The sequence below is a fragment of the Silurus meridionalis genome, chromosome 20 (assembly GCF_014805685.1).
Source record: "Silurus meridionalis isolate SWU-2019-XX chromosome 20, ASM1480568v1, whole genome shotgun sequence".
NCBI lineage: Eukaryota > Metazoa > Chordata > Actinopteri > Siluriformes > Siluridae > Silurus > Silurus meridionalis.
The window spans coordinates 10,991,978-11,010,148 of NC_060903.1; the positions used below are offsets into that span (position 1 = coordinate 10,991,978).

The 18,171-nt window shown below is 37.3% G+C and overlaps 1 protein-coding gene across 3 annotated transcripts in view; it reads left to right on the forward strand.

Moving 5' to 3' along the window:
- The first annotated feature begins 823 nt into the window (after positions 1-823).
- LOC124403332 (neuropilin-1a-like) overlaps positions 824-18,171 on the forward strand; it is an 85,500-nt gene continuing 68,152 nt past the window's right edge. The window contains exons 1-6 of one of the 3 annotated variants that reach the window (XM_046877022.1): positions 824-1,223; positions 3,265-3,442; positions 5,504-5,685; positions 9,183-9,410; positions 13,862-14,029; positions 17,543-17,706. In XM_046877022.1, coding sequence (XP_046732978.1) covers positions 1,142-1,223; positions 3,265-3,442; positions 5,504-5,685; positions 9,183-9,410; positions 13,862-14,029; positions 17,543-17,706 — 1,002 coding nt within the window. In that variant the 5' untranslated portion in view covers positions 824-1,141. The remainder of the gene's footprint in view (positions 1,224-3,264; positions 3,443-5,503; positions 5,686-9,182; positions 9,411-13,861; positions 14,030-17,542; positions 17,707-18,171) is intronic. The other 2 variants (XM_046877020.1, XM_046877019.1) reach the window with 2 other exon arrangements.

Below are 18,171 nucleotides of genomic sequence, written 5' to 3' on the forward strand. Positions count from 1 at the left end.
AGGGAGAAACATGGAGCCGATTAGCGGAGTCAGTGGATCTTCAGCTGAGTGGTAACAGAACACTTTGGGAGGAAAACCTCAGCTGATGAGGGCATAGGCACAGTGAATAGCCACTGGCCCAACCCCTGTGCACAGCCTTGGTGATAATGTGGCTTAGTAACTCATCATGATGGAACCCTTTCCAACCCCTTTTCACTGTAAAATAGCAAAATCTATGCTTATTCCGTAACATAATTTATGGACCTTTATGAAATCCTTGTTGAACTCAGGTTAAATTACTCGGTGGCAGCACATGCGGGTACAGTCGGAGACATGCCTGTACAAGTTCGCTCCTGTATAAGTTCGCGTTTTATGCAGTTGCAATAAGACCAAGTGTAGTTTGTTTAGATGTATTTATTTTTGATAACGAAACCACACACCTATGTATAACAGATTGCTAGTGAAAAAAGGTTGGGATAAATCAAGGCTTAAGAATATAAACTGTCGTGGACTTTTGCCTATACACATTCTGATCGAGGTTGAGGATTAGATGTTGCCAAGCCAGTGAAGCTACACACGTACACCTCAACAGGACGTTAAAACCTTGAGGTTTTTCTACTAACATTAATACGTGTCTGCAAAAGCAGCATTAGTATAAGCAATATTATAGGGCTGGAAATCTTTCTGAAACGAGATCAGTTGTTTTTCCACTTTGTTGGAAATTATCTGAAGACATTTTTCTTATCGTTCCAAACGTCTAATCAGTACGCAGACAGGCAACTGGAGAGCTCTAACTTGTTCTTATACACCGAAAGAAAAGCCGGAAGTGACCTTTAGTTACTATAGGAGTATCCCTTGAACGAGCTTCACAATGAATGCAGCATCCTGTCAGCTTCAGCACAATGGTGAGAGACAGCGCTCACGAATTTCCATTCAGTGCGAACTAACAGCTGTCCAGTCGGTTTGAGGACTGCTGTCACTGAAAACTAAACAAAACCCCGTCGCAGAAACTTTGGATAGCAGAGACTTGGATATGAATTAAATATTTCTCACAAGGCAGGATGCGCACGAGCTGAGGTGGTCTCTGGCCGGAAACTTTAAACCAAGACTCAAGATCTGAAACTGCAAGGATACCATTGTTTTACTGTGTGTTGAATTGAAAATGAACTTTTTGAAGATATACGTGGCGTTGCTGTTTGTGTTTGTAATGGGATTGTCCACAATTGCTGTTTTAGCACAGATAGGTAAGTTGGTGTTTGTTATGTCTTAAGAATAGAACTAAGACATTGAGTTGCAGTATTAGTGGTCGAGGTGGCGGTGTGTTTTATTGTTACTAACATTTATCACTAATAACATATATTTTACACCTTACTGTATTCTTCTTAACGTTTCTATTTCTGTATTGCATTCATGTATTTCATTGCGTGCGTGCGTGTGTGTGCTTTTCGGCTTTTTTAGTTGTTTCTTTCACAGCCGCTGTCATTATTAATGTTATGTAGCACACTTCCAAACCCCAGTTGCATTTCGATGTCCCTTTGTGGTAACGTAAGCCACAAGTCTACAAAACTACGTGTATAATCTATTTAAACACCCACTACAAGTGTACTATATTTCCCTTTATCCGTAGCATCTACAATCTTGCTTGGTTTGGTTTATAAGTCCACAGTGCGCACCTGTGGTACCCGTGACATTTCGACGAGTGGTTGTGTCTGAACTTATCTTCATTACTCTAATCTCCTTATGTGAACTGGAAAAGGGGGAGAATATGTATTAAAGTGAATAAAGACACATATTTAGGGCGTTTTCCCATGCACGGAGCTGTAAAGAACCTAAAAAAAACTATACAATACAGATCAATTATTTTTGATTAAACCAGTACAAATTAAATAGAGCAGCAATGCAAATAATAACAAGTACTATGTACACATTTACGACTGCAGTAATCCACTTTTTACATAAATGTTTTAACATTTAATGAATCTCTTCATTTCTTTACTGCATGAAAAAGAGAACTGAAAAGTTCAACGCGATCTGAAACCATTGTAGTTGTCTATTTTCAAACAGAAAATAAACACGTTTATTAAGAAATAGAACACTTAACACTTATCTCATTATATGAACTGCTATAAACACATTCAGTTTATTATAATTAAATACAAAAACAATTGATTGCTAACAAACAGAATATTGTCCAAGCTTTCCTCATTATTAGCATGGCGATTAGCACATTGAAACCAAGCATGGTAAGATATATATATATATACATACATACATACACATACACACTGGCGATCAACAATTAATAAACAATTGAACAATTCTGAACTAATGTCATCTTCACTGCTTTTGTCCTGTCTATACCAAGAACAGAACACCTTTTCCACAAAATAACTAAGGCATTTAAAAAAAAAAAAACATTATTTTGCAGAAAACACACTGATCAAAATTAGAGAACAACAATGACTGTAGCATGAAAAAAGATTACAACAAAATTTTCTGAAGGTTACAACAGTCAGCAATTAGTAGGAAGTGTACAGGCCTCTGCTCTGAATGACTTCAGCACATCTGCGGCCACAGGACAGCACTAGTCTCTCACACAGAACAGGAAAAAAACGTCTGGTTTTATTTTAATCTTTTTTTTTTTTATTATATAGGCCTGTTTTTAAAGGGTCATGTGTTAAAAGTCAGAAGGCACTTAAGTAAATGTATGATTTGCTGTCTGTCTGAACCAAATAAATAATAATAATTTGCATTCCTGTAAAATAAAATATGTAATAAAGAAATTAAGATAACTTAGAAGACAGGACAGCTTACTTTAGTTCTTAGCTCTGTGTTCTGTATGTAAATCTATGTTGTAGCTCTATGATGTTTTTTGTAGCATCAGGGTTCTGGAGAAACATTGTCTCTGCATCAGCTATATATGGTTGAAATGATAATAGAAGCTTCTTGACTTGACTTGACAAGCCAGTGCACTCTTAGTGCCGGTCCCAATCCCGGATAAATGTGCGTTAGGAAAAAAAAAGCATTAGGAAGGGCATACAGCATAAAAACGTGCCAAATTGAACATGCGGATCATGAATACGGATGATCCGCTGTGGCGACCCCTAATGGGAGACGTTTATAGTAGTTTAATAGTTAATATTATTTTTCATCGGATTAAACATGAAATCAGTATTCCTGTATCATAATGATTACACATTTATCAAATTAATAAAATAACTTTATCCCTTTTAAATGTTAATTTAAATGTTAATGTTCATATTCATTTTCTTAACCTCTTCACAGACAGCGCATGTGGTGGTAATATCACAGTCACAAGTGCCGGGTACGTGACATCACCAGGCTATCCTTCTGGGTACCCGATTTCGCAGCAGTGTGTCTGGCTTATCAGCGCCCCCGATCCGCACCAGCAAATCCTCATCAACTTCAACCCGCACTTCGAGCTCGAGAGCCGTGACTGCATGTGAGTGGTACACACACACTACAATATTTTCACATGCCACTTCAAATTCTATTAGATTAGGCTATAAAAGTGGTTTCATCCCTATTTTACTGGTTTACACATGGTGAGTTCTTGCAGAAATGATGTCAGTGAGCGTTATCAGCTGGGCCAGACATTTATTAGGCTTCTAATCGTATACAAAAGGAGCCTGTGGTGCTTTGGCTACCAACCAATTCACCCACACCCTGAAACAGTCAGACTTGTTCAACAAACTGTGTTCAGACTTGTTGAATGCTATATTTTTGTTATAGTATATAGTTTACTCTCTCTCTTTCTCTCTCTCTCTCTCTCTCTCTCTCTCTCTCTCTCTCTCTCTCTCACACTTACACACACACACACACACACACACACACACACACACACATATGCCTTTTATATTATTAAAGCTGTGTGTAAAGGTTCTCAAGCTGTGTAACTATCTGAATGTTTTTATAAGCAAGGGAGCAATGAACTGCACTCAGTAATAAATGCCCTGACTTAGAGAAAAGACAGTGTCAACATGCATTTAAAAATGTCTGCAAAAACACAATACAAATTAATGACCATGTTTTTTTATAACACTAGCATTATACATTTACAGCAAATTATCTTCTAATTATCTTATTTATACACCTGGATATTTTTTGACCAGGGTCTTGGGCCCAGCAGTGCTAGCCTGCCAAGGCGTTAATTTAAACTCATGAACTCATTTTGATCAGCATTCCACTGTCTTAACCACTGAGCTACCACTTCCCTATTATACATTGGGAGTGTACATTTTGGATTCTGAGTCTAGTCTTTATTAGCTTGGTCTTTCATCTCTAATGTCTGGAATTTTGTAGGATCAGAAAATATGGAAGAACAGCCTATAATTTTTTAAGTCTGCCTCTGATTTTATAAATCCAGTTGTAAGTAAACTTTTAACACAATTTGTCATTTTATAGTAGATATTATATTACCACAGAAAAAAAACTTAAAAAGAAATAAACCAATTTAGATATACACAATCAGAATATGAGCTAGAAAATTTAGCCTTCACACAATTAAAAGATTTATCTACATTTATTTTAGATAAAGCGCAACCTTTTTTTTGCCTCAAGGAAATTGTATTCATTTTGTATTTTGTATTTGTGTTTATTAAACTTTTAAGGAAACCTTATTCATCTGTATGCATATATTTACCTCAAAGCATGTGCTTTAAAAGTAATTTACAATGTTTGTTTTTCAAATGTGCATGCTAGCAAGTTGCATTCAGGGTATGTTCTTTGCAAGACTATGGAGAGTGGTCTCTGCATTAACTAACAACAGACTTGCACTATGGAAGCAGGGTTTAAAACCCTGGATATTTCATGGCCTCAAAACCCAGGTAACCCTGTACTGATGATCTTTTTTTAGTTTATTATACAACCCGTGGGCAGTACTTTAGAGGGTTTAAATATTTTTGTGGGTCTATGTGGGGTGAGATAAACCAAAAAAGTATTACATTAAAATAAAACATTACCAAAAAAAATTGGTAAAAATCTTTTGTGCATTTTTAATTTACAAGCTAGTTGACATCTCGAAAGACTGACAGCTTTATTATCTAGATGTTTTGAGCTCCCCAGTAGTTTACATTTAATTTATTTTATGGATGGCTCACAAAATGTTCTGGAGTAAATTGTCAAAAGTTAATTTTTCTATTTTGGCTAAAAGAGAACTTTTAACATGAACACTTTTCAATGAAAAACATTAAAGATTAAATATTGATAATGATAAAGTTCTAAATTTGGAATAGCAACGCTAAGTAGGGTCCTTTCAACCTAGAGTCTGGTAATTTTGCAGGAATTTTGCTGCATTTCACAGGTACTGGGTCACATTTATGACATGGACCAGCATGGAAGAAGGCTGAAAGGAAATGTGATTTTTAAATTCAGTGATTTTTTTATCATGATTTATGCATTTTGGAAACCTAGTTTTTTTTTTGTTGATGAGTGAAAGCTATATGAATTATATACAAGGTTGTTTTTTTGTTGTTGTTTTGTTTGTTTGTTTATCTGTATGCAGGTATGACTTTTTGGAAGTGTACGATGGGGACAATGAAAAGGCAATTCTGGTAGGGAAGTTCTGTGGTAAGATTGCTCCATCCCCAATCACCTCTAGTGGAAATTTACTGCTGATCAAATTCATTTCTGACTACGAGACCACTGGTGCTGGCTTCAGCATCCGCTATGAGTTGCACAGAGCAGGTCTGACATGCACACACACACACACACACACACACACACACACACACACACACACACACACACACAATCAGATATTATAGACTTATATAGACATGCTCACATATGCTTAGAAACTGTTATTCTGATTACTTTTTCAGTACTCGTATTTAACCTGTCAATATCAGGCTGAAAAATTCAAGCTGAACATGTTAAATAATCACTGCATGCATGTGACAACAATCTTTCATATTCTTCATTTATGTGGTAGGGTGGTTAGATGGTAGCCCTTCTTTTTACAAGTATTATTCCAAAGGCATCTAAATCACCCCAGGTGAAACCATGTGGCAAAATGTGATGATATGAAATATGATGTGATGAAACAAATGATTACTGTCCTCAGCAAAGACTATATAACAACCTCAGATTGACTAGTATCGCACTACAATGATGTGCTGCAGTTATTGCTAGATAAGCACCTTTAAAATACAGGTCTGTTTTATTTTTAATTCTGCTCCTTATTATACATCTGATTTGCATAGGCTGAAAGCTCAAGGTCAACATCTAAAGTTTAAGTTTGTCCCTAATTAGCATGTCGGTGGTGACTGTGGCAAGAAAAAACTTCCTGAGATGGCATAAGAAAGAAACCTTGAGTGGAACCAGACTCAGACTCCTTATTTGCCACCCAGTCGAGGAACCCACTGAATGTCCATTTATTACAGACAAATGATGTTGAGGTGTGCAGTGATGTTGATCAAATCGTTCAAACTGCAATCTGCAAAAAGCATGCCCACTGTAGTCCTGTATCAGTATAACAGACTGTAACACTAGATACAGTACAAATCCATCGTCAAAGCTACTGTGTTACTCTGTACTTTCATGGATCCCCACGCTGTAGATGTAAAACCATTTCCAGCTGCACAGAGTGGCCTTCAACTGAAGAGAACACTATCCAGATGCAGGCCGGGACAAAGCGTGCAGATCCGAGGAGAAGAGAGGAGAAGGGCAGGAACACTGGTCACCTTAGGAGCATGGTTAACTTGACAGAGAGAGAGAGAGAGAGAGAGAGAGAGAGGAGTGGGTGACAGAGAGATAAAGATATAGATTATTCTATATTCCAAGTATTCTTATTCTTGTAAAAACTTAAGGACATTGTGCAGTTAGGGGACTTCAGCAAGACTCGCTATTGCAGCATAAGTTAAAGGGAGAGCCAGAAGGTAACACAGACATGAGGGATCTCTGGGATAAGAGACAGCCCACCACATCACCATCAACAAACCTGAGTGAACACTTGAGAGTGAGGGGACAACAGCATACAAATATCTTTACCGAACACTCTATATCCATGATCCCTCCAGTTCTGCTCCTTTGCCTAAGAAAAAAATGACTGATAAAATGGCTTGACTAAATAAATATGTTTTCAGCCTTGATTTGAACACTGTCCCAAACACTAATTGGATGGCTGTTCCATAATTGTGGGGCTTTAGAAGAGAATGATTTGTCCCCTGCTGTAGTCTTCATTATTTGATGTACCAACAAATAGCTTGCAGCTTTGGATCTAAGTAGTCGTGGAGGATCATATTGGTACAGAAGTTAACTCAGATACTGCGGTGTGAGACTGTTAAGTGCTTTATACATTAGTAGTAGTTTTTGATTTTATAATCAATGCAGGATTTGATGGGAAGCCAGTGTAGACTGACTAAAACATGGGTGATGTGGCCATATTTTCTAAATCAAGGACTGTTGCTGCTGCATTCTGGACTAACTGAAGACTAACTTTCTGGAACACCCAGACAGTAAAGTGTTACAGTAGTTTATTCTAGATGTTAAAAAAGCATGAACTATTTTTTCTGCATCCTGTGTCAACATACTATTTTAAGCAACATTTCTAAGGTAAAAGAAGGTTATCCTGGTAATTCTATTCAGATAAGCCTCATAGGAAAGATTAAAGTTAATAACCACACCAAGGCCTTTGCCTGCTGTACACACCTAGACGGAAAGATCATCCAGAGATGCTACGTAATCGGAAAGTTTACTTCTAGCTGCATGTGGTCCTAGTAATAGTACTTCCATCTTATCCTAGTTGAGCAGAAGGAGGTTATCAAGCCACTGTTTAGTGTTCTTTACACACTCCTTTAAGGAAAGCTCATTCATTTGCCTAGTCGAGCTCTGCAAGGGTTAGATGGAGATAAAATTTATGTTGATAACTCCTTTATTCATAAAATGTGGCGAGGTACTTGTGTAGATTTGAAAAGAGATAAGGTAATGATCTGAAATAGCTTTAGACTGTGGAATTATGACTATATATTTTTATCTCGAATCCAAAAGTTACTATTAAATCAAGCGTGGGTCCACAACTATGAGTGGGTGCTATAACATTCTGATTTATTCCTACTGAATCTAGAATGGACACAACTGCTGTTCTTAAGTAGTCTTCCTTATTATCAAATTGAATATTGAAGTAATTCTTTGTCTAAAGAAGTAGCTAGATTTGTGATGAAATCTGCAAATTCAATGAGAAATTTACACTAGGGCCCTGGGGGTCTATAAATAATAATTTATTGAATTAACTGAGTAGACTTGCTGTCGGACGCTAAATATTTTATGTTGGTGTAAAAAACTTCAAATCTGTTACATTTGTGCTTAGTTTTTTGTGTGATGCTGAGATTATGAATTTAAATAGCTGTGACACGCCTCCTTTTTTTTTTTGCCCATTCCAGCCTTGTGCAGGTTTACAATCTTGTCCCTGATGTATTTTGACAGTTTTTTGGTCTTGCCCATGGTGTTGGTGATGTTTAATGGAAGAGGTTGATTCTGTGACTGGTGTATTTTATGCACATGAGTTGATATTTGGAGTTCTTTCTTAAAGGGACAGGACTAATTTGGGTGTGTGGTGGTCAGAATTCTTTCTGGTTGGTAGGTAATCAAATACTTATTTTACTTAATCAAATACTAATTAATTTATATATAATATTAATTGATGATTTTTTCTGGATTTATTTTATATTCTTTCTTTCTCTGTTGAAATAAACCTACCATAAAACTGTTTATTTCTTCATAAGAGGGTACATTTACAAAATCAGCAGGGGATCACATAATTATTCCCCCCCCCACTGTATAAACTTATTTTAGAGTGCACTCCCAAGAAATGTAGGCATTTGAGACAGATAAAAAAAAAAAAAAAAAACACAACATACTCCCCTTTCTTACATGTGGGTAGCCCAGATATTAAACTTAAATTTTTTTTTAAATAGAATTTCAAAAGCTGAATTTACTGGTTAAATCTGAGCACTGAAATGAGTATTGTCTAAAATTTGACACTTTGTCTGAATTTGAAGTTATTAACAATAAAAAAATGTAAAATATTACATATGCTAATGATATATTTTTTTTATGTATTACAGATGTATGGTTTTTAACCCAATAATTTTCATTATTATAAATGTCATTTGCAGTATTAGTATATCTTTACTTTACTAAATGGCATTTTATAATACTGTATTGATTTCTGATATTGTCAGTCACAGAATGTTCCAGAAACTTCACTGCTCTAAGTGGGTTGATCCAAACTCCAGGCTTTCCTGATAACTACCCTAACAGCCTGGATTGCACATTCATCATCTTTGCACCCAGGATGTCAGAGATTGTGTTAGAGTTTGAGAGCTTTGACATGGAGCCTGACAACACAGCGGCAACTGGAGCCTCATGTCGATTTGACTACTTGGAGATCTGGGATGGATACCCAACAGGTAGAAAGAGATAGTGACCCTACACATGACCTTTGACTGTGAGGTGGCAATGCCACAGGCCTGCAGAAGTCAGGATGAGTCTAATAATATATATTTAAGAAGCTTTACTATGAGCTAAGTTACTATATTTACAAATAATCTTTCATGTTAAAATTATCTCTATTATTTTATGTAGTTCTCTGTCAAGTCAAGTCTATTTCTATAGCACTTTTCACAACAGACATTGTTTTAAAGCAGCTTTACAGTAATCAACAGTTAAAGTGAATGGTGTGCATTTATCCCTGATGAGCAGCCATGGCTACATGTGGCAAGGAAAAACTCCCTTAGATGTTATGAGGAAGAAATTAAATTTTATTTGTCACATTTACATACATACAGAGTATGACATGCATTGAAATGCTTTTTACGTCTTTCCGGCATTTAAGCATAAAAATAAATAGGAAAGAACTTCCCTCTTGTACTGCCAAAACAGCTCATTCAAAGGCAAGGATTATGTAAAGGGAAACCTATATCTGTCACGGGGGTGGTTGGATTTATACACGCATGTTAAAATATTTATTGAAAGCTTTTTTTCCCCACATTTCTGTTTACAGCATTATTATAATAAAAGGCTGTATATTAACTTATTTAGAGAAAACCAGTAGTTCTATATGAAATCAGACATTAAGCATACACAAGTAAAATGGCATGATTCTCAATTCATAACACCAATGAGAAAATTGTACAGTGAGATTGTTAGTCAAATCAGGCTCCGCCCATTAAAACATCAAATCTTTAACTATTCAGGGTCACCCCTAATATTTAAAATCACCCTATATTCTTATTAAGCTTGTATTGCTTAATCAAAAGTGCAATTGGCTTTACATTATTGCTAATAGTCTATTTGATGTTAAATACATATTTGCTACTTTTTATGGTTAAGTTTTTATTAAGCTGTCTCCCTTTCAATCTATTGGTTTTGTTTTTTAAAGAATAAAAAACAAACAATAAATAATAATAATAATAATAATAATAATAATAATAATAATAATAATGATTTTTAACTGTACATGTTCTTATTGACTTTATTGACTTTATCAGCATCATTACAGGTACCCTAAGAGGTTTGTCATAGGGGAACACTGAATTATTTTGCTGTTACAGTGAAATGTCAAAGCATATTTACTCAAGTTAAAATACAAGATTAAAAGAAAGGAAGAATAAAATACTTCATAAAGGTATACAAAGTCCTTTTAAAATCCATAATCATTTAAAAGTCTACACATATATGGAATAGGTGATCTCCTGAATTGTTCCGTTCGGCATCTGGGGATTGTCAGTTTAGAAGAGTTCCTCATCTGGCGTCCAGTCAGCTGCTCCCTAAGCGGTGGTAGCCAATCTCTAAAGCTAGACTTATATAGCTTCCTAGCAAAATCAAGGCACAATTGGACACGTCTCTCTGCTAGTGTACACAATCCAAGAAAGGAGAGGGCATCAGAATATCCTTCGTACCTTCGTCCCAGTATGATTTTACAAACACGTTTCTGCACTCTTTCCAACCTTTTAATTTGATCAGTGGTCAAGGAATTATGCCAAACTGGGACCGCATACTCTAACACTGGACGTACGTACCCAGTATAGATGGTAACCAGTTCTTGATCATGAACTCCAAATTTCTTTAGCCGCGAAAAGCAAAAGCTTTCTATTAGCTGAGGACAACATGTGGTCCACTTGACCGTCCCATTTTAAGTCACTCTGAATGGTTACTCCTAAGATCTTAACAGAGTCACAGATGTTTAGAATATTATGATCTATAGAAAGTGGTGGCCAAGTTGGCAAATGTTTCATACGGGAGACATGTAAGACATTACATTTTTTTGAGTGGAGTTTCATTTTATGGTCCTCAACCCAGATGCCAAGGTCATTTAATGTATTCTGGAGAGTACAGGGCTGATGAACTGTCCACCTTTGGGCCATAGTCATATCATCCACATATTTCCAGTGGTTAATTTGATCTTGAAGAGCATTGTTAATCAGTGCTAGGAAGATTATGGGTCCCAATATGGTTCCTTGGGCAACTCCACATGAAGGATACTCCAAATCGGATAAATATCCGTGGTAACGCACTCTTTGACGGCGATTAGACATAAAATTACTGATCCATGGGATTAAACTAGGTCTCGCTCCAAGATCCAGGAGGCACTTTATTGCTACTGTATGGTCGACAGCATCAAAAGCTTTGGCAAAATCTGTTGTAACTAATGTGCACACTGAACCTGGTTCATCACAAGCTTTATACACAAAGTCCATCAGGCTAACTAAATTATGTGTTGTGGAATGGTTATGTCTACTACCAAACTGCATAGGATCTAGGTTTGGTGTGATATCATTCACGATCCATTGCTCAATAAATTTTTCACAAATTTTTGACAGTTGAGATGTTAATGAGATCGGTCTTAGTTCCTCGATATTCGGAGGAGAAGATTTTGGTATGGGAACAACAATGGCCTCTTTCCATTGTGTGGGAACGACGCCTTCCACAAGGGAGCTGTTAATAATGTCACAAATAGGGTTGCTGATTTCGCATGCAAACTCCTTCAATATTCTTGAGGGAATCATGTCAGGGCCAGGGGATTTGTGACAATTTAGGGAAGATAATTTTCTGTACACTTCCCATTCTGGAATGGTGGGCAAGGGTGGAGATGGAAGATAAGAAGGTAGGTCTGCATACTTAAGAGGCGGGAGAGATTGAGACACCTTGACCAACTTTGTGTTAATCACATTAGCAGTTGTTACAAAATCTTGGGGGTTAATTCCCGGGACTTCAATTCGATCCACCTTTTTCACAGATCCGCACATTGATTTAATTTTCCTGTGCCAAGCCCTCAGACTCCCTTTGATGGTACCTTCTACCCTTGATTTATAGTAGTGTATTTTTGCAGCACTTATTTCCTTTTGGACTTTGTTCCTGTAGAATTTTGATAGAGCACTTGATTTCCCAGTCTTGAAAGCTTTTTGTCTCAGGCAGATTAAATGCTTAATTTTTGGAGTAATCCATGGTTTATCCGAGGGATACATTTTTACTGTCTTCGTAGGAAAATGACGGTCAATTTCAGGCATGATGGTACTATAAAAAGCATTAGCCTTTTCATTGGTACCTGTAGCTTCATTTACCTGCTGCCATGATTGAGTAGTAATCCATCTACCAAACTCATTCAAACTAGGCCCATGCATAGGTCGTATTACCTGCTTAATGCACTGAGGTGGTCTTACATGTACTTTAGGACTCCACAAAACACAATTATGATCTGATGAGCTGACAGGGGGGAGAATTTCCGGTTTCTTGTACACTGATTTCATATTAGTGATGATCATATCAAGTATTGCATCACCTCTAGTGTTATTCTGGACAACCTGGCAAAATGTATTATCCAAACAGATGTCCTGGACTCTAAGATGATTCAAATCTCCAAGTATAATGAGTCCAATATCAGGGTACTTTGTACAAAGCAGATCAGATGATGTTATTAAGTGGTCAATGAGTTCTTCTTGATATGGTGATTGAGGCGGTGAATACACTACGCACACAGCAATAGCGGATATATGTCGTGGGAGCCTCGATGGTCTCACCTTTACCCACAGACATTCAAGGTGATCGGGAACACTAATACAGGTTAAAGGGTAAGATGGGACACTTTCTTTGATGTACAATGCAACTCCTCCACCTCGGCGTGCGGTTCTACATTTAGAATATAAAGTGTATCCATCAATACCCAATAAATCCTCAGGCATGTGGGAGGTGAACCAGGTCTCGGAAATTGCAGCTATGTCAACATCACTTTCCATTCAAAATAGCTTGAAACTCATCGATCTTATTTACAAGAGATCTAGGGTTAGTCATTAAAAGAGTTGGAAGCATAGCATAATTAGATGACTTTTTATGCTCTACTCTGACTTGTATCAAACTGGATTCGAGTGCATCTCTTTTCCTCAATCCAATCAAGCGTGATGTTTTGTAATCAAATCTTCTACCAACAATGGTCTTAATTTTGTGCAAAGTCTTCTTACCCCCTCTGCATCCTCGTTTCCTGACTGGTGTCTGTGCAAGTCCTTCGTTATATAAGAGCTTTCTTAGTTGAGGGCTTGGTGGAGGAGCTGATTGCTTGAGGCCTTTCAGGAAATCCATGGAATACTTAAATATGGGTTTCTTTTCTTCCATTTTTTAAAAGGATGTTCCAAACTGTTCCAGTTAAGTACGTAGGAAAACTAAGTTTCAGAAACTCAAACGGATGGTTATCCTAAAAAAAAGATTCTTATCAGATTTCAGGGAGCGCATCTTGCTACCCAAACACATGAGGCAGCCATCTTGGGCGCCAGATAAGATCTTGTTCTTGTTGGAATGAACACAAACATCTCTCTCTCTCTCTCTCTCTCTCTCTCTCTCTCTATCTCTCTCACTTTCTATCTCTCAGTTGGCCCTCATATTGGAAGGTATTGTGGTTCCAGTAAGCCACGCCAGGTTGTGTCCTACACTGGCATTCTGTCGCTCTCCATCCACACTGACAGCGCAATAACAAAGGAGGGCTTCTCATCCAATTACGAGATTCGCTCCAACCAAGCGCAAAGCCCTGAGGAAGCCAGTAAGTACAGCTCTCTGTCAATCATCCTTTTAGTTATTCTAAAAGAATAGTGCTTAGCATTTTATTTTCTTTATTCCTGAGTGTCACAGCTTTGTATTCATCTGCCCAGTTGTGAGTTCTAGTTAGAAAGAGATGGAATTTCTTAAAATCATTAGCATGTATAAGTGACAACAGAAAGTGAAAATAGTGTCAGATGTGTGAACAAATGATGTAGAGTAAGAATGCTTTTAAAATTAGAAGTGCTAATAGTTTATTAATTAACAAAGTGGAAGAGAAAAAGGAAGAGAAACAAAAATTCAAATCAAATCAATATTTTGTGTGACTACCCTTTGCCTGAACAACTGTATCAAATCCTATGGTACATGTGCACACAGTTTCTGAAGGAACCTGACAGGATGTTCCAATAATCTTGGGGAACTAACCACAGATCTTCCATAGATGTAGTCTGCCTCAAACCCTTATGTCTTTCCATGTAATCCCCAAACAGACTTGATGATGTTGAAATCAGGGCTCTGTGGGGGCCAAAATTTTTACTTGCAGAACTCCATGTTCTTCTCTATGCTACATAAAGTTCTTAATGACAATGACTGTATATTTTGACATGTTGTCCTGCTGCAGAATAAATTTGGGGCCAATCAGTCACCTATCTACTGGTAATGGATGATAAATATCTGCCTGTATTTTGCAGCATTGAGATCGTCATAAATTCTGAACAAATCTCCTACTCTATTTGAATAAATGCAGCCCCAAACTTGCAAGGAACCTCCACCATGCTTCACTGTTGGAAAGTTTCATTTGCTACAGCAATGTATATCAGATTTTAACTCATCAGTCCAGAGCACCTGCACTCCAGTTCCAATGTTTTTTGTGCATAATTAAATAATTTAGCCAATTGTTTCCACATTGGAGGTTTCTATTTTTGGCCACAATTCTTCCATGAAAAGTAATTCTTCCTTTTGGCCAGTGTTCTTAGTACAATAAATGGGTATACCTGGGTCCCACTGGTTCTCTAAAGATGGCTCTGCTGGACATCATGCATCATTCATCTTCTACATTAAACTTTCTTTTCCAACCACTGCATCTATGGTTCTCAAAATCGCCTGATTCACTGTGCTTTTTCAAAAAAGGGTAAACAGTACATCTTGAAATGCCAGACTGCTTTGAAAAGCCTTGCTGATTTATCTACCTTATCTCTTGTTGCTGTGCTCAGGCTTACATTCCTGTATGACCTGTGACATGAAACTGTCTTCCACAACCTCAATTCAATTCATTTTTATTTGTATAACGCTTTTAAGAATGGATAAAATGGTAATAAAGGCTTACTAATAAACCGTAGTAGTAGCAGTTTGGACATGATTTAGAAAAGCACACAACACAAGGCCTCACAACTTTCAATGCATATCAGAGAAAAAACAAGTCATGAGGTCAAAGGAACAGCCTGCATAGCTCAGAGACAGGATTGTTTCATGGCATAGATCTGGGGCATGCTACAAAAACATTGCTGCTGCACTGATGATTCATCATTCACAAATGGAAAGTGTGGCACAACCAGGACTCTTCCAAAAGTTGGTCCAGCCAAACTTAGCAATCAGGAGAGAAGGGCCTTAGTAAGTGTAGAGTGGTTCAATGTCACATAGCCCTTTAAGGAGTAGACAGGGTTTCAGGGGTTAGGTGAGAAATAGAGTGAGAGTAAGACAGCTAGGGGGAAACAAGAATGTGTTCTGTTACACAAACTGTTTTGGTGTTGTATCCGTCCTTGACACAATCTACATGGTGCGAGAAGTGTTACAACATGGCTCAAGGTCTCCGTCCTATTGATCCACTAATTTTCGTTGCACATATAGTTCACAGCTGGAGCAAATTTAAAAAGGAATGGCGAATATATCGCAATGCCAGTCTGTCAGACAAATCAAAGAAACTGCAGGCTTATACCCTGCTGAATTTAACAGGTCCCGACGCAGTGGAAAAATCTGAGGTGTTCACATTCTCTGAGGAAGAAGACAGAAGATCCTGATGTATTACTACAAAAGTTTTCTGAACTATGTTTGCCCACCACAAAGAATATAATAATGGACAGACGTCTTCAACACCACTAATCAAAAGCTTGGTGAGTCTATTCAGTCGTATGTTTCAACACTGAAAATACTGGCAAAAAATGCGACTTTTGAACTTTTAACGATGAGCTAATACGCGACCGTGTCATTTGTGGGATTGAAAGTGACTGCGTGCGCAAACAGCTGCTCCACGAAAAAGCTCACGCTGGACTCCGCAGTTAATATATGTTTATTACAGGAACAGTCCGAAAAGAGCACGAAAGAACTAAAACACGAGGCTGCATGTGCTGCATAAACTGTAACATATACCATGCCCACTTAAGTGCTCTGCTTTCCAGAAACAGTGCAACAATTGTGGTAAATGAAACCATTTTGCAAAGTGCTGTAGATCAGTTCCATCACTTAAAAAAAACATAATTCAAACCGAGTTAATGAACTGGACACAACGCTAAATAAAAACTGTTTTGGTGTTGTCCATCCTTGACACAATCTACAGTAAGAGTGTTGACCAATGGTTACTCTGACTGAGCTCAAGAGAACCTGTGTGGAGATGGGATGCATTTCTATAAGGACAACCATCACTGCAGCCATCCACCAATCTTGGCTTTTTTGCAGAGTGGTTAGATCAGAGCAAAATCCATAGAAGCAAACATGAAGTTTGCCAACAGACCCCTGATGGACTACAATGTGTGGAACAAGATTCTCTGGTCTGATGAAACCAAGATTGAACTGTTTGGACTCAATTGTAAACATTATATCCGGAGGAAATCAGGCATCGCTCATCACCTGTGCTCTTCCCAACAGTGAAGCATGATGGTGGCAGCATTATGCTGTAGGGGTGTTTTTCTGCAGCAGGGACTGGGCAGCTATTTAGGGTTGAGAGAAAGCTAAATAGAGCAAATTACAGAGATATCCTCAATAAAACATGTTACACACCCTCAGGATCTATTTCTGGGCCAAAGGTTCATCTTTCTACATGACAATGACCCTAAGCACACAGGTAAGACAACAGAGGAGTGGCTTAGGGACAACTCTGTGAATGTCCAAGAGTGACCCAGCCTGAGTCCTGACTTTGAACCCTTTTGAAAATCTTTGGAAAGACCTGAAAGTGGTTGTCTATTGACAATATACACTAGGGAACATAACATAAACACTGGACCACAGCAAAGGCATGCCACAATCAGAGCAAAAGGCAGTCCAACAAAATATTAGAATGTGTGACATTTGTGGGGGGACCAGGTGGCATAATTTGTTGTAATAATGGTTACTTGTTAACCTGGCTTAAGTTTATTATTTAAAAATATTTGGAAATATTCCAAGCACAAGTTAAAAAAACTATGAAAGAACATTGGTGGAAAAACAATGTACTAATCATTTTAGCCGCATAGATTATATAATTGTTCCTTAAAGACACATCAGTATAAGAATTGCTGACTGAATGTGTTTGGGTGTGTTACAGATGAGTGCCTGTCTCCTTTGGGAATGGAATCTGGTGAAATAAGTAATGAGAAAATTACTGCATCATCTCAGTACAATCCCAGCTGGTCTCCTTTCCGTTCAAGATTAAACTACTATGAAAATGGCTGGACACCATCGGAAGATTCTACCAGGGAATGGATACAGGTATAAATATACAAACAATCACATTCAAGCCTGTCAGAGGGAAGTTTGGCTTTTTCTTTTTAATAATTACATTTTAGGGGTGTAACGGTACACGTATTTGTACTGAAATGCAATATGCAATATTTGTACACATGCAATACTTTTATTGCCTGGAACATAGTAAAATCTCTTTTTTGTTTAGTCTCTGCCTCCTACTTTTAATGCAGTTTTTAAATAATTATTATTAAACTTGAAAACATGCACAACAATGCCAGGATTATGGAGAAAAAAAAAAACAAGAGTTAGCAAAGTGCCACTGTAGCTACTCACTCCTTACCGTGTATTGCATTATTTTTGATTTATTCTATTTTATTTTTAAAAAATATTATAAAATATTATATACACACCCACAACTATTTAATAAATATTTATAAAGTCATAAAGTATTTATACATTTTATAAATACAACTTTTGTTGTATTTTAAG